At 41.1% G+C, this 26,660-nt stretch overlaps 2 protein-coding genes and 1 long non-coding RNA gene across 22 annotated transcripts in view; 1 reads left to right on the forward strand and 2 right to left on the reverse strand.

Moving 5' to 3' along the window:
* Positions 1–1,239, forward strand: LOC101168094 (uncharacterized). Its single transcript, XR_013658197.1, has 2 exons — positions 1–289; positions 389–1,239. It is a non-coding gene; the product is annotated as an uncharacterized LOC101168094 (long non-coding RNA).
* Positions 1,236–9,870, reverse strand: zfp91 (ZFP91 zinc finger protein, atypical E3 ubiquitin ligase). 2 transcript variants are annotated; one of them, XM_011475212.4, is made up of 12 exons: positions 8,975–9,870; positions 8,693–8,730; positions 8,502–8,618; positions 8,379–8,418; positions 7,708–7,821; positions 7,533–7,622; positions 7,197–7,382; positions 6,904–6,954; positions 4,516–4,594; positions 4,187–4,301; positions 2,991–3,090; positions 1,236–2,901 (listed from the first exon to the last, which is right to left on the reverse strand). In XM_011475212.4, exons 1-12 carry the CDS (start codon positions 9,385–9,387, stop codon positions 1,923–1,925), a joined length of 2,322 nt encoding a protein of 773 aa, XP_011473514.3. In that variant the 5' UTR covers positions 9,388–9,870; the 3' UTR covers positions 1,236–1,922. The 2 variants fall into 2 exon arrangements, with proteins under 2 accessions (XP_011473514.3, XP_023812463.2); XM_023956695.2 differs by having other exon boundaries at positions 7,533–7,625.
* A 2,211-nt stretch (positions 9,871–12,081) lies between these two features.
* Positions 12,082–26,660, reverse strand: part of LOC144981209 (RNA-binding protein 47-like) — a 31,182-nt gene continuing 16,603 nt past the window's right edge. For 6 of the 19 annotated variants that reach the window (XM_078953144.1, XM_078953127.1, XM_078953136.1 and 3 more), the window contains 6 exons: positions 20,243–21,101; positions 18,654–18,987; positions 18,311–18,334; positions 17,748–17,957; positions 15,771–15,958; positions 12,082–14,787 (listed from right to left, as the gene is read on the reverse strand). In XM_078953144.1, coding sequence (XP_078809270.1) covers positions 14,536–14,787; positions 15,771–15,958; positions 17,748–17,957; positions 18,311–18,334; positions 18,654–18,987; positions 20,243–21,070 — 1,836 coding nt within the window. In that variant the 5' untranslated portion in view covers positions 21,071–21,101 and the 3' untranslated portion in view covers positions 12,082–14,535. Of the gene's footprint in view, positions 14,788–15,770; positions 15,959–17,747; positions 17,958–18,310; positions 18,335–18,653; positions 18,988–20,242; positions 21,102–23,977; positions 24,110–26,660 lie in introns of those variants that run through there. The other 13 variants (XM_078953170.1, XM_078953156.1, XM_078953157.1 and 10 more) reach the window with 8 other exon arrangements.

Below are 26,660 nucleotides of genomic sequence, written 5' to 3' on the forward strand. Positions count from 1 at the left end.
AGTAATCCCAAAGCTGCAGCAAAAGATAAACAAAATTAGTTTTCTCTGTTCGCTGAGACATTCATGTCAAGCTAGTTTTTATTTTATTTTTTCTAATAATACAAAAGTTAGATTGTTGTAAGGCTAAACTGTCTCCTACCATAACCGCCCCCCCCCTTTTTTTTCAAGATTGAGTTCATTAGGCTAGTTAGCTTAGCATCAAGAACATGAAGTCCCTGGTTGGTTACGGAGTGTCCTCTGACTCTGACAGCGAGAACGAGACGAGGGATAGGACCTGCGACAGACTGGGGTGAGAACAAACATTTAGTGTTCTAATATATACAATAAATTTATTGAAAATTATTTTATGGTGGCTGTTTTTGACAACTCATTACGTTTGGTCCTCTAGATCTATTAAAGAGACTGGGGAGAAAACAACAGCCGGCCAGGAGGGTCGCAACTTTTTACTCGAGTCTGAGTTAACATCTAGTGAATCAGAACCGGAATATGAGGATCCAGAACCTTCATCGCCACCACATCCTAAAACGGCAGCATCAGTACCGAGGGAACCCACGCTTCCTGCACCTTCATTTGGTTCCCATAATCCAAACAGGTTACCCCCTCCCCCCCTGAAATCTTCCTCTGACTGCAGTGTGTTTGCGAATCCGTTCAAGGCTCAGGTTGATCAGAAACTCATCGCTCTGCAGAAACACGTCCCTCTCACAATGCAACCCAAGCCATCTCAGATCGGAGGCAGAAAAATGTGCGTCTCCTACAGAAAGGATGGAAGATGCAGGTTTGGAATCAAGTGCAAGTTTGCTCACGACAGCGACCTTCAGACTGTCACCGCGAGTTCCTCCCATGATCCGCCTGGAAGAGAAGAACCCTCAGGTGCAACTCAGGCTCCAGGTCAAAGATCCCAGAATCCTCGGCTGGAGTTCAAAGAGGAAGAGGAGCAGCCAGCGAAAAAGAAGCGAGTTGGACTGAGTAACACTTTAATTCCTCCTAAAAAGGCAATGAAACAGTTTTCTCTGCAGAGGAGCAGAGAGCAGATCAATACGTCCTGATAAATAGTATTATTGCTCACGGTGATCACAATCTGGATAGTTTGAGAGTCAAACCATATGAGATGCTACACACTAATGTTATAATACGTATAAAAGAAATATTATTTTACTCACTTGGTCAAATTCTGATCCTGTTGTGGAGGAAGATACATTTTGATTTAAATCTAGTAAATCAATAAAAACAGTTGGTTTATGTGTTAAGACATTTATTTACATCGTCTAAATGAACAGTGTCTTGTTTTGGGCTTGAATGAAACTAACATTAGATCAGAGATTACAGTTAAATGACATTACAGTTAATAAATTATTGATAAATCTGTGAAAGTGGCTTGCTGATATTGAACATGTTTGTCCATTATTAGTTATAGTTGAGCCTTGGTGTACTTAATAGTCAGAGACGGCTTAAGAAATCATTTGTCTTGAAAAGCTTATCCTCCCTTTAGTCTACAAACGACAAGTCTGACAAACAGCTGCACATAAAAACACGTCAACACGGTTTCACTAGCGGTTCGTCTTACAGGCATTTTCCATTTCGCTGTATTTTCTGTTCCATCTCCTCTTCATCGGTGAAGAAAAAGCTGCCTCCGTGTTTTTTTTTAATAAATACAAAAAAAATCACCTTTTTCCACTTTGATGCCGAGTTTTGACGTTCCATGCTTAATTCATTAGAGATGGGGAATCTTATTGCATCACTGCAACATGAAATCAATATACAGACATTAACAGCTAGTCGCAGGACTGTTATTTACAAAGGCATACACAAACAGATCTTTCCCTGATACAGATATTCTAAAATGCTACCAGTGTGAACAGTACATTATATATTGGTGAGCCTACAGTTACCTTAAAGGTGGCATTATAGTACAGCCCCCGTCTTTAAATGAGGGCCTGCTGTACGTGTCTTTCTGTCCCGTCTGTCAGAACTTCATCCTCAGCCGTCTGCTCCCAAACCACGCTGTTCTCTCCCACAATGTCTGTCGGCTGGTGGGAGGTGCATGCCGGAGAGCCGGGGGGCAGCACCGAATTGTCCAGGATGAAGCCCTCTGCGCTTGTGGACGTCTGGCTCTGGGACTGAGGCTGGGAGGCTAAGAGCAGAGGTGGGCTCGGAGCGGCCGTCTGCAGGGTTTGAAGCTGTGGCGAAGTGGCCAAGATGGGGATCTGCTGGATCTGGGTCTGGGACTGGCTGACGGGCTGGAAGGTCATCTGTAGGATCTGGGTCTGCCCGGAGCTCTGCTGCTCGGACGAGTACGACTGCAGCGGGTGCAGCTGGGCCTGGTGCTGAGTCACCACAGGGCCGGAGTGGAGGGTCAGCTGCTGCTGCTGCTGCTGTGGAGCAGTCTGGACAAACTGGACGGGCATCTGCAGCTGGAGATGAGTCTGCTGCTGGTCGTCAGCTGGGGACGGGGGGTCGATTGGGGACAGGGCAATTGTCACTGGCACCTGCATGGTATGAAGGTTCTGGTCTTGACCCAGTAAAACCACCTGGTGGCTCACTTGCTGAGGCACGTGACTCATATGGGATATCTGAGCAATGTCCTGACCCAACTGGTCCACCGCCCCACTTGGTGCAGCTTGGTTGACATCCACGCCTGCGACTTCTCCTTGCATGGGGTTTCCCGGCAGCTCGAGCAGCGAGGCAGGGGTAGTGATGAGGGCACCGGCGTTGGCCGCCAGCGCCTCTGCAATTAAAACCTCCGGGTGGCTTTTGGCCTTGTGAGCCACAACGCAGTCCTTCTTCTCAAACTTTTTGCCGCAGATGGAGCAAGAGAACTGATAGGTGGCGTCAGCGTCATGCTTCTTCATGTGCCAGTTAAGAGAGGCCTTCTGGCGACATGTAAATCCACAGATCTCGCACCTGTTAGGAAACAGATAAAAACAATGGTTTGAAAAGGGATTTCAAGTCATGAAACCGCGAGAAACAAACCAAACGGTCAAAGTGCTCACTGTAGAGGCTTCTCCCCAGTGTGAATCATGCGATGCACAGCCAGGTTGTGGGAGCTCTTGAAGGCTCGAGCACAGAATTCACAGATGTAGTCTCTCTGGTCTGTGACAAAAATAAAAAAAGTCATTTTTTTTAGCATACAGTATTTTTGAGTATAAGTTGCGTTTCTTTTTTGTATAGTTTTGCCAAGGGAGCAACTTGTTTGTGATTTTTTAAACATAAATAGGTTCATAAATTTGTTATTTTCCCACTAAAAACTGGTTGCTCTGTTTTGTGTTTTGTGCTAGATATGTCCCGACCGTGCAGATACTCAAATCTAAAAATTACTCAAAATTTGGCAGATACTTTTTTTGTTCTTATTTATAATGCTTTTTATTTTGGCTCCTGCGACTTAGGGTTCACACTGCAGGCTGAAACGACCCAATTCCGATCTTTTGAAATGTGACCCAGGCCACTTGGGTATGTGGTCCTGAATCCGAAACGTATCCGATTTTTTGAAATGCGACCTCCATCTGAACGGCCAGGTCACATGTATCCGACCCGTACGTCATCGATACGCTACAAAAGTCATAATTCTGCGTTAAAGTAGGCGAGAACGAGAACATAAACATCAACCACGGTGGACGATGCTGCTGAGACCAGTCAGTGGAAGGGAAGTGAGGTCACCGATTTGATTAATATTTGGGGTGACAGCTCTATACAGGCCAAACTCAAGGGCTCTTATCGCAACCGGGGTTTGAAAAAATTTCCAGCGAAATGGGTACAGACCATCCTGGCTCCAATGCCAGCGAAAAATAAAAAGCCTCTGAGCCAAATACAAGGAGGTTAAAGACTGGAACAAACGAAGTGGCCATCAATGTATCACCTGTCCATTTTATGAAGAGCTGGACTGCATTTTGGGGGATAAGCCCAGTGTTGTCGACATCCATTGTTAACGTTAGCTACTTCCGCAAACGAGTGACGTCGTTCACCATTGAGTACTCTTTTGCGCATGCGGGTCACTTCTGGGTCATTTCACGGTCACACAGGAGATCAAAATTCGCATTTAATTGGAAAAGTGAACGGCCTTGCAGAAAAATCTAATTTTTTCCAAAAATCGGAATTGAGCATTAAGCCCTGCAGTGTGAACGTAGCCTTATACTCTGGAAAACACAGAACACATGAAAGTAAACAGCCAACAAGGCTGAAGCCTGCATACCTGTGTGGTGCTTGGCGTGGCGCAGCAGCTGCTTCTGCAGGCGGAAAAGCCTCCCACATGACGGATGGGGACAAACGTACTTCTTCTTGAGTAAATGCTGATACTTGATGTGATGCTAATGAGAGGGGGAGTTCAAATAAGATGGGGGGTTAATATTTTGATATTTTATATAAATCCCCCTTTAGATCTTTAATTAATCAAACTTGTCTAATCCTAAAAGTAGTAAATAAATAGATTTACTAAATCAATTGACTTTTTGTTAAGCCATTTTAGGAAAGGAGACAAGGCGACTGAGGTCAGATTGAACGCCAATGATCGGCGAGACCAACCTGAAGGTATCGAGGATGAGCCAAAACGGTCCCACATCCTTCCATCTCACAGCGCACATACTGCACCGGTGGCTTCTTCCTGCGTGGACAAGAGCACAGACACGCCAAAGGTCAAACAGTTGCCTCATTTTGCAGCCGTCACTTTTTAAAGAGTTCCTCCTTAGAGACTCACTAAGAGGAAAATTGTGTGTTTGCTGTTTTCAACATCTTCTTGTGGCATTTTTCTGATAATGGAGGGCATATGTAAAGAAAAACAAGCTTACATTTTTATTTTATTTATTGCAGAAACAATGTCACACAAAACAACCTAAAAACGGCAAAATCTGTTTATTAAGAAGTCAGTTTACTTTTTTATTGTGCTTGTAACATTTTGTTCAAGTGTTTTTATTGTGTTTTACCTTTGAATCTGTACAGTGTCTTTGAGTGTTTTGAAAGGTGCTTTTAAATAAAATGCATTATTAATATTATTATTATTATTACAATCGTCATTAAAACACCACTGGAACACTTTCAAACAGATCACAAGATGATCGCAGTGGATCTTTAAGTATTTACTCCAGACCACATACATTAAGGGGCGCACATTCCCGTATTTTTACCACCATAGGGCGCACTTAAAAGTCTTTATTTTTCTCCAACGCCCTATGGTGCGGTGCGCCCAACATGTTGTTGTGTGACTTTGGTAAAGAGGACGTAGGATAGCACAGCATGAGAACGGTAAGGAGGGAAGTGAAGACGTGAAAGAAGACACCATCCCAAATAGTACAAAAGTGCAGATCATTTGGGTATTTAAACTGCAACCTATCCTACTTTTACTAAGACTGGGAGGTAGGGTGGGCGATGTCCTTTAAATTGACGATGATATCGTTGGGGGGGGGGGGTAATTTTTCATTATTATATAATTATTATTCGGTATTTTATTTTAATACTTTATTTTATTAACCAACTAATGACTCATCCAAGATGAAAAAAAATGTCCAGTATAAACTGATGGAAGTGACTTTAACAAAAAAAAATAAAAAATAGAAAAGAAGTAATCCGCTGCTGCACTTGATTAGTCAAGTGGACAGAGCGACTGTGTCTCTGAGCAGAGCAGACAGACTTATAGGTCTGTGTTTGAGGGGAAGGGAGGATGCTTTGTTACGTGCGCGCTATGGGTAGGAGACTTCGGACTGCGATCCTTCCCGCAGCTCTAGGTGAACGAGCTACCGAACTCAGGAGAACCGGGTCTCCCGCTAAAAGTGTGTGTCCAGGCAGAGCTCGCACCGTCAGCTCACAGCGGCTTTGGGGCGGTGTGTGAACTTTTTTCAAAGCAGAAATGCCACTCAGTCCTTAGAAATCGTTTAAACAATCACGTGGATTTGTGTTTCCAGTCGTGTCAAAGGCTGATGTTATTTCCACATATTTACGTGCAGCCAAGCTGCAGATTGCAGCTTTTCCCGCATGGATTTATGTTCATCAAAGGCTAAATGTTGTTAGCGCGTGTTAGCCTCTCCTAACCCTGGTTTCTTCCGGCTCTGTTCTTCCACAAAAAAAGCACTGACCACAATGATGAGCGAACACGCGCTTCATAATAACCATCACAATAATTAAAGCACGTTTAGAAGATCATCTCGTGTATTACCAAGCTGCCAGGTCTCTATGTATCTGGCAACTCGGCTTGTTTACAGCGAGACTAATTTCCTCTTCCGGTATTTTTAACACTACTGAGCATGTGCGAATGATTGATTCCGACCGAAAGTGGGACCCATGTTAACGTTTGTTATAATCAGAAAAAGTTTTTCTGGGCCCGTGTGCACGGTTGAATTCTAATCCAACCATTGATCTGATCAAGATATTTTGCACATGTAACCGCTGCTTATGGTGTCGACTCGCAGCGTGGCGGGGGCGTGGCATCACGATGGTGTCTCTCCATCGTGATCTCAGTCAGCCATCGGCACAACCCTACTGGGAGGCAGCACCGGGCGAGTTACGCCACCGTTTGTGAATAGATTGTAGATGCTGGAAGGGAACCTGGCATGTTTGATAGAAATGTAACCCAGCTGTTCATTTTAGATACAGAAGAGGAGGACTTTGACAGATGTTTGGATGCTAAATGATGACTGGAAAAAAAAAAAAAAAAATCACAACCAACTCGGTTTTGCTTCCGCTGCCTTTTTTAAAACGCACACTATCATGCATGTTTTACCGGTATGTTTTAACGTACCCGCGCCCTAAAACCCTCTGCGCCTTTTGTATGTGTTAAATACAGAAAAAGCACCCGTAAACATCCACTGCGCCCTATGGTCGTGAAAATACGGTAGTCAATCTCAATCTGACAAATGTATATTTGATGTGACCGTTTGTAGAATCTGGGATTATAATCACCAAAACAGATTTGACTCTCACCTTCTCTTCGGCAGCCGTGGAGTTTTGTCGTCTTTTTTCCGACGACCTCTCCTAAAACAGAAAGAAGAAAGGTTAGCTGTTAAAAATGGCTTCTGCAGCCACACACATCCCCAAAAAAATCTTAGATGTTACTCAAAAACTGTCAGAAGAAACTGCTGGCTAGTACTTAGAAAAACACCATGTACTTTTTCTTTTCAGTATTTCAGTAAACATCTACTTGGTTGCGACAGTAGTTGGAATGTGTGATGATCAGTCTAGTTATCTGCATGAAACCTGCTGTCGGCTAAACTTACTTCCTAGGTCCATCTGGATCTTCTGTAACTTCCTCCTCCATCTTTACTTCCTCTTGTACGATTTCCACACTCTCTGAACTTTCTACTTTTATTTCATCGACCTCTTCTTCTTTCTTAGGGCCTTTGTCTTTGTCCTTCTTCTCCTTGTTTCTTGGAGGAGCTCTGCGCTTTGGTTTAGCGGCATCCCTATAAAAAAAAAGATTAATAACAAAAAATCTGACTCTGAAAGAGCAAATTTGACTCCTGCGTCTATTCCAGCACGAGCAAACAGGAAGAAAGCTCAGTTACTTCTAAAAGCGAGTGCCACCTAAACCTTTGTTTTATTGACACACAAACCTTTCATCCCTCGGGTCATAACTCTGATCGTTCAGGTCGTCCCTGAAGGGCGGATCTTCATCGGAACTCAGACCCTCTTCCTCGTCTAGACTGCTAAACGACAGAAACGTCTTGTGCTTTAAACATCTCTTTTTCACTGTCAGCGCATGAACGCCGGCGAGTGGCGTTTGCGTACCTCTGCGTTGGGGGTTGGTAGTTGAGATCATTCAGGTCATCCTGGAACAGAGGCTCCTCATCCCTCAGCGCTTGCTCAGCGGCGTCGTCCTTCCCATCCCCTTTCTTTCCTTCACTGTGTGAAAATCATTTTTGATTTTTTTTTTCTCCACATGGCTGCAGAGGCTTGTTTAGTCAATGTCAAAACGTTTTCTTCAAATAGTAACATACCAGTTGTTTGGGTCATAAAAAAAAGAAAAGACTGCATAGAGCAAACAGTAAATTCGGAAAGGATAAAACAGCAGCACATCTTTTTTTTATGAGATTTTCGTAGCAGAAGCTGTAGAAGTCTGGTTTTCAACCAGCTGATATTGTTTGCACCTATTTAAAGTGCAACCAAGCACAAAAACGGATAAAAATTCACTAAGGGTGGCCAAGATGCACATTGCTGCATTGCCAGCATGTATTTTAATAGATCCAAGGCTAAATTTAGTAGTTGGTCGCATTTATTTTAAGGGGTAATTAAAAAAACAGGAATGGTTACAAAGCGGCATAGCAAATACTTAAGTTTCTTTTCAGAGTTTATGTCTTTTAATATGTGGGTAAAGAGCAGAAACATACGCCATACCATAGTCCAAATTCTTCACAAACAATAATGCTCTCGTGTATCTGAAGGGCCAAAAACACACTTACGTGTCACTCTTGTCCTTGTCGTTTTTCTCTCCTTCCGCCACTGCATGACAGAGATGGACATCACTAAACGATCACTTGCAAACTCAACATAATCTAAGGAATGTGAGTCAACAAGCTTCACACCTGCTGGATTCTCCACGCCAGGTTCGGTCTTACACATAGGCTTGGCGAGTCCACGGACTGTCCTGCCAGCTGGAGTCTTGGCACCGGTTTGGGTCGAGAGGCGTCTGGAGGGAAGAGCTAGAGAGAAGAAGTCGATTTTTTAACTGTGGGTTCAAACAGCTATCTGGTTTGGATGAATGAATATTTCTTACCTTGTACATCTGCTGCATTTTTCTTGGACTCCTCCGACCTGCAGATAGGAGAACAGCGTTACATTCACTTTACTCAGTGACAAAATGATCACAACTGAAGCGTATCTCATTAGGGAAGACTGGAAGCATCTTCACAGCCAGGTGAAGGTTTACTCCACCCATGCAAGCAGCAGAAAGGGGACGAGCCCTGCTGAAGGCGTGCTGCAACAAGAACCCCACTGGCACACACTGAACGTTTTCAACATCTTTTACTTAATGCTAAATAGTTAAATTGAGACTCACTCTGTGCCTTGAAGGATGTCTCCTGGAACATCCTCTTCAGCCTCCAGCGCACTCGCGGAGTCAGAAATTTTCTTCCTCCTTGAGTTGGAAACTTTCCTCCGTTTGGCTGCTCCGCTCTCTGGACCCGTTTCGTCTTCGTCTTCGTCACTTTTGGAGTCCTTCAGCCAGGCCGGTACCGCTCGTGTCGACCTGTCTCTTAACACCCGTCCTGAGGTCAGAGGGCTCAAAGCGGCTCCGTTCACTTCTTCCGCCGAGGCAGAGGCTCCGGACCGCGGTCGACCCGCTCCCCGCTCTCTGAGCGCCCTCCGCGGTGCACTGGACGTACTGTTTGCCGGGGTCTTCACTGAGGCCTTGTCTTCGGCTGGCGTTTCACCATTATTTACATCCCCGTCTCGGTCGCTCGCTGGTTCCATCACAGTGAGGGCAGCACGGCCCACTCGGGAAATGCTTTAAGTCGAGCAGGTTTACACGCAAAGTAAGAAAAAAATAACTATATCTGCTTTGAAGACGATTTGACGACAAGCGGCCCAAATACAACAGTGATGCATTTTCTGTTTAGTTCTTCGCAAATTAAATACAAGTAAATATTAATTAGAAACTTCTAAGTTTCTTTAATTACCTATTCAGCAATAAAGTGAAATAATTTTAAAGAAGCAGACACAATTTTCTTGCTCTTAAAGCCATAGTAATCGTACTTAGTCGTCCAGGCCTAAAGCACAACCATTTTGTGCGCTTTGTTGCGTCTCCTTTAAGCCAAATATAAACCGAGGGTATGTTCAAGAGCGGCAGCGCGTTTTAGTAGATATATAAATCAAGTGGATTTCCTTCAGCGCCTCACACAACAGGGCCGGTCTAGCGAGTATGTTTACAAGTCTACCACGGCGTGCGCCGTAAGGGCAGAAGTAGTGCGTACTGTTTACCCGAGAGAGGCGTACACAGACGACCTCGAGGCATCATGGGAAATGTAGTGAAATATAGATTATATGTTTTCCAAGTTCACTGGTTGACGATAAGGCTTGTGTATGTCCGCTTTCTGGGATTTTACATAAAAATGAAATAAAGTCAGAGGTCGAGCAATTGAGACCAACCTTGAATGTATGGAGTTAATTCAGTCTCAATGATCAGAAATGCACACAACCAGTTTCACAAATACGAACGCTCTGATTCACAACTGTAATTTTACGCAAACGTGCAATATTAATTTGGAAATGCACACAAATGCACACCCTGTGTAGTGTATGCACAATAAGTGTTTCCCCCCAAATGTGCACGCTGTGTTTCACAGAAACACAATACATTTTGCAGAAATTCACATAAATTTTTTCAGAAATGCACAACAGATGCTTCACAAACATCATTTTTAGGTACACTTGTTATATGAACTCACAGATCGTGCAAATTTTAGAATGTGCGTTCACAAACCCGCTATCATTTGTGAATCTCCCCACATTTCTGAGAGATTTCTCTGCGGTGAATACTGAGACTCCCTTCACGCTGCAGGTCAACTAATGTCACCATTGCGTTTTATTTTACAACAATAATCCCCAACATGGCGCCCAATGAGATTCCGCATCGATCACAATTGCATCACACTGCTGTAGTTACATAAATGTACCACTAGATGGCGACAATTGACCATAATAACTTAGTTCATTCAAAATTCTGAGATGTTAAAAAAAACAACTTAGTTGTATTTTTACATTTGCAATAAATTACTTTAATAAAAAGCAGCATCAAGTATAAATAAATATGTATTGAAACGTTTTATCAATAAAAACTTTTTTTTATACAATACCAAATTTTTATTTGATGTAAAACTAAATTTGACAAGACCAACCTCCCCACCAAAAAAAGGCATATCAAACATGACACCTGTCACCTCTGTTTCTAAGTCACAATTTGAGAAGACAGCAGACTAGTAATATGTAATGTGTTTTTTTTATATTACAAGAAGTAATAATGAATTTGGTTCATTTATTTCATAAGTTTACATTTATGATCTTGAATGCAGCAGAAGGGAGGTTCACAGGCAGGTAAAACCAATTCATGGTGTCCGTCATCTTTATTCAACTGTTGCAAAACATGAATTGTGCTGGATAAATATATTTAAAAAATACAAATTTTATTTGGATGACTCTTTAAAGAAAAGTACTTTTTGTAGAGCAGTGCATTTTTCTGCAATTCAAGGACTTTGCTTATCTTTGCTCAAGAAGTCACAGCACTGAATAGTTGACAATTAACCTAATTAGTAGCCATGTCGTCCACCGGTGTTTTATCTGTTTGGAAAGTCATTTTGTCTTCCTTAGATTCTGTCCAAGCCACTGTTTTTTTATTTTTTATTTTATTTTAAATAATTTGCAGTTTAATATTGACACATTGATCACATTTCATTCTTGTGCATAAGACAATGCTTCCAATTAAATGATACGACAGGCATTTATGGAACGATAGGAGTTTGTACCTCGATAAATGTTAAAAAGTAAAACCGTTTGGGTAAAAGATAGAGTTAATAAAGAACAGCAAACTAACTCAAATGATGAAATCCAGCCTAAAACGGCCATTTGGGTTCAGCTTCTATCTGGAGGAAAGTTCAGCAGTTGATGAAACATTTTCCAAACTCTGAACTCCTTCAAATCCACAGCTTCTTGGAGTCCTTTCACCTCACATAACCCTTATCTGGCCTTGAATCTAAACGTCAGGCTGAGGCTGATGATGACCTCGTTTCATAAAGCGATGGGGGAATGATTAACCATGACACCTTCCGCATCTTTTCAAATACACTTTATTTGCTTACTTTTTCACTATAAATATAATAATGCACAAAAGAGGGAATGAGGCTGTTTATTTCTTTTTTTTTTAACAAACCTGTAGATAGAAAAAAAAACAGTTTGCATAGCTCTACAACAGTACAGCAAAGGCAACATGTTGACAATAAGGCACACACACTCGGAAGAGTTTAAATGATAACGCCTCAATGAAAAACTTCATTGGTGTAAGCCGTTTATCCTCCACTGTAGTGTGATGAAATGCAGATACAAAAAACAAAAAAGTACAGCAGGCATTTTTAGAGTGGAAGGCAGGATAGAAAGGACACTTTTGTTGTTTGTTATATTTTTTTCTTTTTTTTCTTTTTGACAAATGCGACTTCAGTCTGTCAGTAGTTAAGACACGGCTAACACGCAGAGTTGCAACACCACCAGTTCAAAGTACCAGCAGGTTGTAACACCTCAGTGGGCCAGCTTTAATCTTTGCTGAAGCTGCTAAAATTTAGCTGAACATGAGGATTCTTTGTGTTCCCACTCTTAACACTAAGTATATTACACAAAACTAAAAAAAAAAAAAGGCAAGGGTAACCTTATTGTCTAAGGCTAACAGACATTCGGGGGAAAATAAGAAAAAAAAAATACCATATTTTTCTACCTTTATTACTGTGGATTTTTATCCCTACTTAAGTTGTAAATAAGGAAAAGAAGTTTTGAATATATTATACCTTTTTCTTCTCACTTCATACACAACAAATGCATATATTAAATATATATCCTGACTTGTCATCATAATGTAGTTAACAGCAGTAAAATCCAGTAGGAGATGGAGGAACATACAACAGATGAGACACATCAAATGTCATTACACTTGTTTTTCAAATTCTTGGACCAATCACTAAATCAGTTAAATATGAGAGTAAAACTTCAAATATAACTCAATCAAAAAAAAAAAGAAAAAGGAAAGTTGGCATATTTTGAAAAAAATTGTTTTTTTCTTCTTTTTTTTGCGGATGCGCAACTTTCTGCTTAAAGTATGGCTAAATTGTTGCATATTTCAAAACGAGATATTGCTGACATCCAATTTTACACATTTTAAAAACAAAAAAACAATGGGCAGTTTTAACAAGTGCAGGGAAAACATTCAGGAGCTTTTTTCATCCATTAAGGGTTTCAAATTGTTACATAAAAACAGTCAAAGATGTTTTCAGATTAGGTTTTACACTTATAAATTTTTTCATTTGAAAGTGATGACTTCTTTCCAGTTGTAAATAAGTGCACCTCGGTCAAGCACAATATGTTGCTGTAAAGGGAAAATGAGCTTATGGAGTGTTACTGCACTGGAGGGAGGCAGCCGCTGTCTCATCTGACTGCAAAAAAGTTGAAACAGACTTGTTTCGCTATGGCACAGTAACACTAAAAGTTGAGGTTATCGTAAAAACAAAACAAAAAAATTCTGGGGGGCTAATGGAAATCTCTGTGGGCTTGTTATGTAGGCACAGAGTATAAGGCATTGGCACTTAAGTCAAGCACAAAGGAGTTTGTAAGTCAGAGTCATCAGTCTGGAGTGTGGTAAATGGGTTGTTTAGCACTAGAAAAACATGGAAGCGGTTCCAGTCATGGCGCCCCCTAGCCCAAACAGAAAATACCTCCAACCCTCTGTCCATGTTTGTTCACCTCTCAAGAGGGAATCCAATCAAAAAGACAAAGAAACGAAAATAAAGGATAAAACCAAACGATTCAGTCTATTGGTCCCCCATCAGCTCTTAAGCCAGGGGACACCTCCTTGTACACAATGCCTTCCAGGAGTGGTTGGTTTCTAAAAATACAGCTAGTGTACATGTGAAACGTGGGAAGGTGTGGTGTGTCCAAACTTTTGGTCTGTACTGTGTGTATATATATATATATATATATATATATATATATATATATATATATATATATATATATATATATATATATATATATATATATATATATATATATATATATATATGTATGTATCCTTTAAGCTCTTGTGGATTCTGTCATTACATAAGCCATGAACACAATAAACCAAAAACAAGTTTCCAAATGTTAAAGCCAAAAAACGACAAACTAGTTAAAGTTGAGGAAAAAAACACCTAGAACCTTCATTTAAGAAAACCAAAAAAAAAAGCTAAGTGAAACAAGTTTCAAAGTATAAACATTCAACCAACATGGACGGACAGTATCCCCTACAAGACGCAAAACTGGCTAACATATCACAAATTAATACAAGAGCAACTACAAAACAAGAATATTTCCAAAGTTAGTAGCATTGTCTTATCAGTAGTTCCTGTTTTGTTTTACGTCCTTCCAATTATTTCAATCTTTCTGTTTTTTTGTTGTCTCGTTTTTACACTTGAAAGGCAGTGTAAAGGTCTATTTTGGGGAAAAAACTAATACCATCACAAATAAATGAGAGACCTACAAAGAATAAAATCTTAAATACGCATCTTCTCGTCATAAATACTTAAATGTACCTTCAGTGTTCCCGTTGCCATAGCAACAAAATGGTGGAGCCATGCTTTCGTTGGAGAAGAGGATGTGTACACTGTGTTTTTGTGAGAATATATCTATGGTAAAAACCTGTCATTATATCTAACCGCACTGACACCTTTCTGGGTTCACGGGGACGAGAGCTGGAGAAGTCTGGATGTCACTTCTTTGCTCCTAATGTTTGCTACAAATTCCTTCAGAACTCGAGTCCGAGAGATGTTTTGAGGAACAGGCACTGTTGAGATGTCGTTCAGTCACACCCTGGTGTCTTGGTCAGGATCAGTATGTCTGGTAGATGTCGTGGAGGGGCAGCTGAAAGGCGGCTGCAGGGAAGGCCTGCGGCACGGCGTAGCCGGCATAACCTCCGTATGCTGCAGCGGTCATGGCTGCGTTTTTCTGCAGGGCAGCCAGAGCAGCTGTGTTGGCCGTGTAGTTTGTGATGGGGACGAAGCCGGGTCCATACAGGCCACCGGCTGTGGGAATGCGCTGAACGTTGTGAGCCATGGCATAAACAGGAGTGATGGGACGGCCCTGATTCAACAAGACAAAAACACCAGGATTACTACAACATGTCCACAGTGACTGAAAAGGGCATGCAGACAGAGAAATAAACATGAGAAGATCAATGGAAAGTAAATGTTTCATAAACATCTCAGGAGCTCTTTTACAGAACACTCTATGAGATGCATGAGTTTTGGGTTATTCTTCCTTACAAACATTCTAATGTCCCACTCCAATCGTCTACTGATCTATTGTAAAAAGCATTCCCAGTGGTCTTCTAATTATAATGATGATGTTTTTATCCTAATATCAAAAAACCTGTGTCATTTTCTTGTACATAGTTTCTGCAGAGCGGCAGTAGCTCATTAGAAATTCAGCTCAGAGTTGTGGGCAGGACTTTTAATGTGGAGTAACCTGCTCCCATTTCCCATCATCCCTTTGTTTACCCTCTCTATCGGTAGCTTACAGCCCCTCTCACCCCAACCTAACAATACCGGTGCAACAAAAATGGTGAGCAATATTGGAGCTATCCAGACGTACAGTTTGGAGCCAGATGCCAGCTCAGATGAGGAAAAGAAGGATGTACGTGGATCTATTTGTCTGCAAGCCGATGCATCAGAATGGAAAGGACCCGGGAGCTTGCAGCTTGCCATTGTAGCTTCTACATCACACTTACAAGCTTTTTCAGGTGACATTTTTTATCTGCCCCTGATTCACAACAATTTAAATTAAGAAATGTTCAGAAGTACAATTGTGTGCGTAACACAATTTTCATCGGAGTGGATATTTAAACATCTGACATGGTTTAACTTTCTTTTAAGACAAAAATATTAAAATCAGCCTTTATGGCTGTTACGTTTGGGGTCAGTCATTTAGAGACATGGGAGCAAAGGTATAAGAAGTGGAGCCAACCAACCCCTTTTTTGCAATAACTTTTTAGTAATAAGTATTTTGAGTAAACTACAATAACTGTAGTAACCCTCTCCTAAACAACAGCTTTCTGTGAGACTCACCTGGAAGGGAGGAGGAGTGGACACTGCAGGTAGGACTGTGGCGGCAGCAGCAGTGGTGTGTTCTGGGTGTTGAATGGCCAAAGGGTTGATGAGATGCTCCACTGTGTGCACCTTTCCATCCTCCATCAGTTTGGGTGCAGGAGTGGGGCTGAACACTGGGTACTGGGCACCCAGAGCAGGTAAAGCCACTGCACAAAGAAATATTCCAAAATAAAAGCCTGGATAACAGAGTGGGCCACAACAACAGGGTGTGGTAAAAGCAGGAGACAGGGGACACACACATGCAGGCATGCTTCAAACTGAAAGCAGTCTCTAAAACAAACGAATTAAAATACAATGGAGCATCCTTAACATGAGGGCAATTTACATTTCCCTATAAGTGGTGAAAATAAGTTACACAAACTGGCACTGAGGTGTGATTTGGATTATGACGGTGTTCTGCAGCGGATTAACCCCCTTACTTTAACAAACACTCACACAGAACATAAGTAATTGTTTCAGAGACTAAAAAATCTTTCAGTCTGTATTAATTTTTCACAGACACTACAAAGCCAAATTCCAGACTGACATGATTCTATTTTGGAAAAAGGAACTTGAAGTTAAATCAACCAAAAAATCAAAACAAGACTTGCAATCAGGAACAAATGAGAACAACAATAAATGATTTTAAAACAAAAAGCAATTAAGTTAGGTAATTTGTGTAAAGTTGATTCAATTGGGACCCTGCATTAGACTTGCAAACAGTCCGGGATGGGCAGTCGCTGGGTTAGGCTTCAGAAAAGGGATTTGATTTGGAAATAATGCCTGTGTTTATTTGGGAATACAGTCCATTTCTTTTTCTTTTTTTTGATCTAGACAAATTAAAAATTGAAATCTTCTTGTCTGACTTGAATTCTTCCTGTCATTTGCTACAGTGCTGCTTACTGGCATGAAAAGAAGTCAAGCAGAAATTAGAACAAATTTTTCTTAAAGCACGTTAAACTAGTTCAAGTTAATCAACGCAGGCATTATTCCTGACTTCATCGTTAGGATGGCAGAATTGTGTTCCTCAAGGAAAGCGGACTTTAAAAGGTTGATCTGCGGGACATCCGGCTAAACTCCACCTTTTTCTAGTTTACATTTTGGCTCAGATGCATAGATGACACTTTGGGTTGAAATTGAAATTCCCCATTCCCAGTTAGAACTGAAGAAGCTTCTCAGATGAGCAATTAGATGTCGTCTAGACCAACCTTTCAAGGTCCCGTTGCTGAATATCTTAACAGACAGAGCTGAGATGATTCATATTTAAAATTTCAGTTCCATCTATGACGGTGACTATTGAAGCTCAGGAGAGCAGAAGAACTTTATCCACGAAGAGAGGCATTTTGACGGACCATGTAGGCTTTGGTTGCTCAACGGGTTCATTCTTCCTGAGGTTAGAGTCAAAGTTGGAGCTCAGGTAAAAATTGTCAACCCCCGTCATCACATTTAGAGAGGTAACAGCGCTGTGCATCCAAAACTCATCGTTTCACTGCATTCGGGTGCCAAAAACTCCAATAGGTGTTGTGAATGTCAAGTGTTCGTTAAAGGAAATGAAATGCCCTCTGGCAAAGTCAATTGTGAGGCAAGATGATACATATGTGAGGAATCCTTCCTGTTATCTTTAAACAGACCATTGTGTTTTACTGGCAATGTCCAATGCAGTTCCTCGTGTTTGTTTTTGTTTATTCAACACAGCACTGTTTCTCAGAAAAGGCACATTTTTGATGGGACGGAAAAAGGAAAGATAGAGAAATGAAATGAATGAGTTGCTTTCCGGTCATGATGGAAAAGACAGAAATTTCAAACATTTTATTTTTGTATTTGAAACTTGTCTCATCTAGATAAAGTCTTTTCACACATGACCATCTAGCAACAGCTATGACGCTGCCTCAAACCACACAGGAGAGAGGTTTAGTGCAGGCTTTGGACATGGATGGGTACATCTATCTCACTGACTTGTGCCAGGTTTGATGCCAACTGGGTTGACGGAGGCAGGAAGCTCCAGACTGTTCATCAGCTCATAGGGCTTTTCGGGCTGCTTGGTCTTGCCCTCGTGATAGCGGCTGTAGATGCCACGACCAGCAGAGTAACCCCCAAGGTATGACCCTCGCGGTCCAGGGGTACGATTACCTGCAGCGGCACGGCCACGACCTCTCACAGTACCTGCTTAAAATACAATTAAAGTTATATGACGACAGTAGCTGTGGTTTAGGACTTAGGTAACTATTGGTGGGGAACAAGACTAAAAACTTTCTTTAAGCTGAACTTTTTTTCTGTTGTGGGCTTTTAAAAGACACTTGCCGCTGGACTGTTTATCCACGTTTGGCCTTGTGTCTATGTACAACTATGCAGTTTTGTAAGTTTACAGCACTGTAAAATAGTCTAAAATGACCTAGCTTGAAATGTGAGGTGACAGCACAGCAGAAAAAGAATGGTGTTAGAATGTGAAATTTGTCACATGACAAGAAAGCTGATTGTTCATTGAAGGAATGAGACGGAATATGGGTGTGAGTGATTACCATTGTTCAGTATCATTGGGGTTCCTTTGGAGAGAAAACCAAAACACAATGATTGTTGAAAGTCAATAAGATCGTCCTTCTCCTACCCAAGACCACACTTAATCAATCATCACAAGTAATTAGCATTCATTGGTCCATCAGCTCATTTTGACTTTGGTTTTTAACAATTCTCAGATTTGAAATATTTATCAAGCTTGGGAATTTTTTTGAAAATTAATGTGATCCTTTCTCATTATTACATCGCTTTCTTAAATAATGCAGAACTTGCATTTTTTCTGACAATCTCTAGATGTGTATTAGACATTTTAATCTTCTCAGACGTTAAGCAAACATGAACTCTAACCTTTCACAAAGTAGTCCCTGTTTGGTCCAATGAGGGTGCTGTAGGGATAACCATAGTAGGCCAATGTGTAGGGGTCACACTGGTAAACGTAGTTCTGCTGCTGAGTGGCTTCTGGAGTGGCAGGAATTGCCCCCTTGGACGCCTTCTGGCGGGAGTACTGCTCTTTATCTACCGGTTTGGCGAGGGTCACCTCGATGCAGGACCCCTCAATCTCTGTGCCATTCAGGTTGTCCATTGCCAGCACAGCATCGTCCCGTGATGTGAAGTGGACAAAAGCATAGTCACGAATCTTTTTTACGCGCTCGACACATCCAGGGTTCCACTGGCTGAAGATCTGGAGAACGGAATGAGACAACGTGATTTTGGATCTTTTGGTAAAAAACACAAAGAAGATGAATCATGAATCTGTTTTTGTGTTTTTTCCCCTTTTCTTTTAGGGTGCTTCAAAAGTAAAGGTTGACAGTGTTAAAAAGTCTAATCAGCAATAAAAAAAAAAACGTTGCATTTTCTAGCTTTCTAGCCATAGCTTTCTAGCTTTCTGAGTCGACACGTTCAATTATTTAATGTCAACTTTGATGTCGACAAAGTGTGAGTAGCGTAAGCTCCACAATGTGCCTTCTTAAAAATCTGAGAACCCTTTTGAGAAAGGTAGACTTATTAAGGGCAACTTTAGATCAGAACAGTTTGGCGGACTTGGTTTACCGTAATTAGACAAGGAGTGATAAAAGATGTCAAAACTGTATTTAGATTTTTTTGTCTTTTATTAATAAACCTTTAGGAGTGGACCTGCTCCAGTGTTGTTGACATTCTTTCAACTACTGTAACTCTCCAACCTTATGCAATTAGGCAAATAATTTCAGCGGGTTCTGAAGTGGAGAAAAGTAGCCTTGCGCAACACTTTACATTTGAAATGTGCTGCATAAAGGTGCAAAGCCGATATGAAAAGTCGCTTTTCTCCACTTCAGAATCAGCCGCTTCACGTTAATTGTGTGAATAGTCGAGGAGTTACAGTATGTCAAAGAGTGTGCGTTATTTAGGTGTTACCGCAGACATTTGCCGTGTTAAAGGGTTAAGCAGGATTTTGCTGTTAATAGATCTGCATGTCTGGAAGTGGGATTGTCCAAAAAACAAGCACTGAAGGAAAAAGGTGAGGAGAAACCTTTGTTGGTTTTTAGACCTAGGATAATTTCTGAATAAGGACCTTTACTGTCTTACTTCTGCTGGTTCAAGCACCACCATGTTAAAACCTTTCTTGATTTGCACTTATTTAAATGGTACTTTAATCTTTATACATATTTATTTCCCTAAAAAATGATTGTTGCTTATGCCATTTTATGTCTTTTATTCTTCTCTAATTTGCCAGATAGTGAATTCACACTGTAGGTAACCACACCAGTGTTCACTTGCAACCCAAGAGAAACCTATGTTTCTCTTTAGGTGGATCAGAGTTTCAAACAAGCTTTGACATTTGTCGAAACAAATGTTTGGGACTAATTTGAACACTACTAACCATATAAGTGAATTCTAGTGAGCAGCAAAAATGAAAATAAGTCTTTCTTTAAAAACACAAAATATATCACAAGTCCTACCTGTCTGATTGTCTCTTCATTTGTCTCCATCATTAGATTTCTAACGTAGAGGATCTTCACCGTCTCCATCACATCTTCATCTACATCGATTTCTGGTTCAGCCCAGTCCACAGCGATCTGGTGGCCCCACAGCTGAATTCGGCCAGGCATCAGCTTCCTGCGGGCCATAGCAGCTGCCCGATGCGACTCGTACTCTACAAAGGCGAAGCCTCGGTTCTTCATCTTGTCTGCTGCACTGGCATAAACTATGACATCTAATACCCCTTCTGTCACTTTGGAGACTTCCTCCAGGATCTCTTCACGCTTCTTTGTCTTGGGAATGCCACCAATGAAAAGACGGCAGTTATCCACAGAAGAGCAGACCCCCAACAGCCGACCAGGCCGCACCTCATAGTTATTTAGCTCCCGCACAGCTCTTTTAGCCTCATGTTTCTCTGTGTACATCACAAATGCATACCCTCTGTTTTTGCCATCGAAGTCCATCATCAGACGCATTTCGTAGATGCGGCCTACTGACTCAAACACTGGGACTAACTCATCCTCATAAACGTCTCTTGGGATTTTCCCAACAAAGATTTCACATCCTCGAGGAGGAGATGGGCCGTTCCAGCCAGGAGGAGGGCCATATTTGCGTTGACCATTTTCCTGCACCATAGTGTAGCCAGTGCGCTCCATCAAGGTCACCAGTGCAGCTTCATTGGAGGCTCCTGCAACACCCTCTGGGATGTTGATGTGTCCGTGGAGAGAATGGTGGGAAGCAGCGGAGGGTTTAGCATGGGCAGCGTTATTGCTCATTGTTGAAGAAGCAGCAGGATCCTCAGCTGTCATTCTGACTAAACCATCCAATCAGTTTGGGGAACTGGAAGACAGGAAAAAAACATCAAATCAAGCCAAACTGCTCACAAAATGGCTGCTTTCTAGGGTGGAGAAAATCAATTAACAATAAACACAATATGCCCAGTAGTTTAGATTCATTATTTGACCTGTACGCAAGAGTGGAAATAAAGCGTCTATAAATCCTCAGAGCACCTTCCTCTATCAGTGGTTTTACAACCTTGTTTTGTTGAGTCTGTCAGATCCCTGGCTGACCTCTGACCCCCATCTGAGAACACGAAGGGCTGTAAACCCTGAAAACTCTAGCTCAAGGTCCGCTCAGTGTGACTCCGTCATATGCTCTGTGTGCTTTCATAAGTGTGTGAGTGTATGGACGTGACAATGTGTGTGTGTGGGTCAGAGGAAAGACCAATTGGAATTAAGCTACTTGAGGAATTCTTTGTGAAATATGACCTCAAGCTGTGACAAAAATTCTGCACATTTAATTGTTGTACATTGTGACCCAACGTACTCATTAGTTAAACGCAAAAGCACATACACACAAGTCCACCTTGGACTTTCAACCTTCTTATCAATATGAATGTTATACAATGTGTGGGTGTAGCTTTTAGCATGCATGTGTGCTTTCTTTGAGGGGCGCAGTCTCAAAAAAGTGCCAGAGAACAAGCAGAAATCGGCTTCGCAAACATAAACCTCTTACTCTCTTATTTTCAACACAGCCCACATTCAGAAAAATTCCAAATCCTTAAATAACCTCAATTTCTGAAGAAACCAATCAAAACTCCAACAAGCTCAATGCCTGGCTAGTTAGTTAGCAAAAAAAAAAAAAAGCCACATGTTGCTCGATAGCCAGGCCGCTAACAAGATTGCCTGGACTTTGACAGAGATAGGTGAGGCTGTCACAACAATGGTGGAACACTACAAAGCCAAGCAACCATGGCAACATGCACACTCATTTGACCTGACCTGATATCTTTCCCTCCCACACACACATACACACATGTACCTGCTCAGTTCGCCTAAGGCTGGGATTCTTAAAATGACAACAAATACACGAGCATCAGTTTGAAAGAGAATGATATGGGAGAGCTATTTCAAGGCTTCATTACTGGTTAAAGTGACAGGATTTGGCTATTTTGACAAGACAGTCAAAACAGATCAAAAGTCAAGTGGTAGCAACCACGTGCTCCAGTTTCCTCCTCCATCTTGGCAGCAGGAAGGAAGGAAACCTCAATAGGGTGAAACTAAGTGTTTGTAAAGGTCCTGATTCTGCTCACAGAGGGTGAAGTTGCCTTGACCTCACAGAAAAAACAACAACACAAAAATAAATTTAGCTACATTTTAACATCTCTGTGGTTGGTTTGGGAGCCTGACGTGTCCTCCCTCTGTTCTTCATTTCGCCCAAAGTGCTAACATGACTCCATGTCTTATCAGCCTTATCTTGCTGTCCGATGACAAAGGGAGGACAGTACTTGCTTGATAAAGATGGAGCTATGTAGCACGAAGACGATGTAACATTCTGGTGACACATGCAGAATTCCTCTCCTTGCGACATGTTTGTCAGACCTTTACTTTTGACATACGCTATCCTGCTTCCTGCTTTTAGGCCAGCTTCCTCATTGCTGACAAAACTGAACTGAAAATCCAATATATGAAAGACCCAAGAGTTGGGGTTTTTTTTTCATGGCAAGGGGTGAATGTCTTGTAAAAATGGATGACATTTGAAGCAATTTTTGCAGCAACAGACCCTGGGATTTGTAGAAGGTGTAATCATGTGTCTGTGGAAGAAGGAAACCTGATTCATTACAAGGTAGATAATTAACTTAGACGAACGCTAATCACAGTCTTCGTTCGCAGAAGGAATAAAGTTTTACAGATAATGACTCATCGAGTTAAAACAATATAGAAAGTTATGAGAATCATTCCTGTTCAGCTTGACAGGAGCAGCCAGCAGTTTACAGGTTAAACATAATCCGAGTTTAGACTCAGAGTTCACCTGGTCAAAGGTTAGCTCAGAAAGGGGGATGGAGCAGCCAGCGAGCAAGTGAAGAAAGTCAGTGTTCCGGTTATTGCTGCCCCTATTGCCCATTAAGTTATGTTTATGATTGATAGAAGCACCTGACTCTGTGCTTATTAACAGCATGTTAACCTGGGGCCAGATTGTTTTACGAGCAGACACAAAGGCTTTTATGGGTTTCCTTAAGGGGGAGTTTTACAAACACAGTGTGGCTACTTTGGGTAAATTTCCACAATTTCTTCACAAATGCAACCTAGTGTAATTTAGACAGTGCTTAAAGGGGGAAACACATTGCATTTGTTATGTCAAATTAACTGCCCCTAATTTTTTTTGAAGGAGTGAACCAAAAAACCTCCCATTTTACTCCAGATTATGGAGCACAGAAAATCCAGGCCCTTTTCAGAAATAAGGAACAATGCATCTATTGTTCTGGTTATTCTGACTGACATTGATCCACTTTACAGGGAAACATGGGTGCCTGAGCGCACATGTGGACACGTGGATGCAGTTGATTTGCAGCATCCACCCAGCAGCTAGTGACAACACAACTCAGCAGAACAGGATCAACAGAGCACTTAAAATCTAAGCCCCAATCTGCTGTTGCCACATAAAAACAGACAAGGTGCTAAATGTCTCATGCAAGCCCAGTTCAACTTATCCTTCAACAAAGGAAAGATTCAACTGAAAACATAAAGTCACAGAACTTCTCAGGTCAAAGTACTTGTTTTTCCCAGCAACAATGTTTTTCGAGCAAAAGGCAGTGGTGTAAAAGAGGAAGTTAAGACCAGAACAAATCAGAAATCTTGACAAAGCTTTATCATAGCTGAGGCGGTGAAGGAGGAGGAGGAAAAGAGAAGCAGAGAGTGATCAGAGAGGATAGCTACCCCTGTGGATTCACAGCGCTGTGCTGCCTGGCCGCCTGCTCTGGGAGTGTTAGTCCACCTCCATGAGAGACAGGTACAGCAGGGCACTGAGCAGAGTCCAGCCTCCTTTACTCACACGCACACACACTTGTGCACACACACACAACGAGATTAAAGCCACAGCCCTGAGAGGCGGTGAGGGTGGAGCAAAAAAAAAAAAAAAAAGGTAATACTGGGTAGAGTGCATGGATTCCAGCTTTGTTTTTAAGGAAGTATTGATCTTTGGGTAATAAACAAAATTGGAAGACATCTCATCAAGTGTTTTGTGTGGCTCGCTTTAGTTTTTATTTTAGTGATAGTTTATTTCACAAAATTAGAGGGGGGAATTATTATTAATTATTTAAGATGTGTTTTTTTTGTGTAATTGGGTAGAGTAGTTTGGACATTAAACAGAAAATCAACTTTAACCATTGTGTGAATTTAAAAATTATTTTACTTCAAGTGAAAAGGGAACATAACAGACAAATACAAATTATTGTGAGGTTTTCATTCCCCTGCTTTTTCAAGCATCAACTTCAATGTCTTCATTGTAGACCAAATATAATAAGAGAGATTTTTCAATTTCTGGCATCTTAACCGATTGTCCACCTTCAGTAACGTTCCTGGACTGAGAGTTTTATGATGGGAAATCTGGTTTTACAAGCCTTCGAGGGTTTTCTGCTTAGAGATGCAGAATTGGGCAAAAAGGGGCAGGAAATGTTCAAACTTCCTGACGTTTGTGTCACAGTATAAGAGGACCATAGGAAATTCTGACAGGGAGTAACCACTAGAGGGATTTACTGTCTGTCATGTCAGCACAAGACTCTCTGTGTCTTTAAATGTGCTTGTATTGTCATAAAGTGTGCGTACTTTTTTTTTGTTGTACATAACAAGTGTGTTCCCAGAGCACCTTACTTGTACAAACAACACACACCTTCCTGGGCAGTCAAGAGACCGGCAGGTTTAAAAGAAAAAAAAGAAAAAGAAGAGACAAAGGCAGGGGGGTCCTCACTTTTGAGGAGTTTCTGTGGAAAAACACCTCAAACTGTAGCTAAGTCGAGTGAGAATGGAGAAAGTGAGGAAAAGAAAGGAGGTGAAAGTCGCAGTGAGGTCAACAGCACACTCAGTGTGAGTTTCAGCTGCTATTGAAACTAGCTCGCGCCGTGCAGACTGAGCAAACACTCTAAAAGGGTTTGTTTTAGTATAAATATCAGTGATAAACAGAGCAGCAGGTTTCAGATTAAAGAAAATATGATTAATTGGTTTTGTTTATCCTAATTTAATAATGTCCAGAAAAATAATCCAAACATTTAAGTTTAGACTAAAAGATATAGTTTGGATGTAAAAATAAATAGTAGTCAAAATAGATTTTTAGGGTGATTATAAAACAATGACAGAGGATAACAGATTGATATCTGGTTCTACCAGTTTTTGATATCACAACATTAGCACTCATGTCATCTGAAGTTACTGCAAACCAAAGAAAATGGGGAAAAAGAGATCCTTTAATTTCGTAGAAAGACGAAAGCCCATCGATGCAAAAACTGAATCTTAAGAAAGTAAAAAGAAAAGTTGTCTTATTTTCTGTATTTCAAGAAAAAATATCTTATTAATAAAGTTTTTTGATTACAAAATAATCTTAGTTTGAGAAAATATGTCTCAATGACTAGAATTTTTTTCTTAAAATTAGAATTATTTTTAAAACCATTTTTCTTAAGATCATTTCTAAAGTGCCTGCTTTTGCACTGATCATACAGCCGCTCTAATTCAGCTTGTATGAAAGTAGAAAGTCATGTTTGCGTAATCTAAAATGCATAGGGATTGATTTTTTCAAAACCTTTTTTTTTTTATCAAAGAGAACCTCAGAATCTCAGGATCTGATTAAACGTTTTAGATAAATATTGAAAACAGATATTGTTTTTAGATTGTATTGTCAGAATGTCTGAAAAATTTATATTTGTGAACTCTCATTTTAGCTAAGGAGGTCAGTGTAAAGATTAACATCCTGTCATTGCTAGCAGCCAATCAGAACGTCTCCCGACTGAGGTGTTCTGGTGACTGCACAGCGCAACCATCAGCCCAACAGGTCAGCAGTTAACTGTTAAACCCACAAGCCGACAAACTAACTCATCTCTCATTTTCAATTTAAGGTAAACTCAACCCAAAAAGCAACAATGCATGCTGCTGACTCACTTGTTGTTTCAATAAAATCTTTCGAGTTTGCTTAACCGAGCTGTAATTTTCCATCTTTAACAAACAGGAACATTATCACGCAGAATGACCTTTGGACAACTGTTAAATGAATAAAGTAATTCAAAACAAACCACGGTCATTGTGTTAAATGCAGCAACGTAAAATAACATGCAGGTTGACGTGTGGGCGGTCTTGTTTGTATTTATCTGTGCTGAACCAACTGGAAGCACAAAGAAAGACAGGAATGATTGGTGAATCTGGTTTTTGTTCAGGATTTGTTGACAGACACAGAACAGAACAGTTTTATACGGCTGAAACCAACTAAAGATGATCTGTTTAGGAGCAAGGTTGATTGATCGGTCTGTGATCACAATGTAGCAATTCTTTTAACTTTTAATATGATGGCTAATTATGTTGACGCTCTACCGGAAGTGAAATCAAGGGGAAAATAGAGCAGGAGGAGAAGATATGA

The sequence above is a fragment of the Oryzias latipes genome, chromosome 1 (genome assembly GCF_053564925.1).
Source record: "Oryzias latipes strain Hd-rR chromosome 1, Olatipes_Hd-rR_3.1".
NCBI lineage: Eukaryota > Metazoa > Chordata > Actinopteri > Beloniformes > Adrianichthyidae > Oryzias > Oryzias latipes.

Excerpts from the sequence above, each read along its gene's own strand:
- zfp91 (XM_023956695.2), bottom strand. The coding sequence starts at position 9,387 with ATGGAACCAGCGAGCGACCGAGACGGGGATGTAAATAATGGTGAAACG. Across the intron at positions 7,383-7,532 it reads TATGACCCGAGGGATGAAAG|GGATGCCGCTAAACCAAAGC; the intron begins GTTTGTGTGTCA and ends TTTTTTTTATAG. Across the intron at positions 4,595-6,903 it reads CCACGGCTGCCGAAGAGAAG|GAAGAAGCCACCGGTGCAGT; the intron begins GTGAGAGTCAAA and ends TTGTCCACGCAG.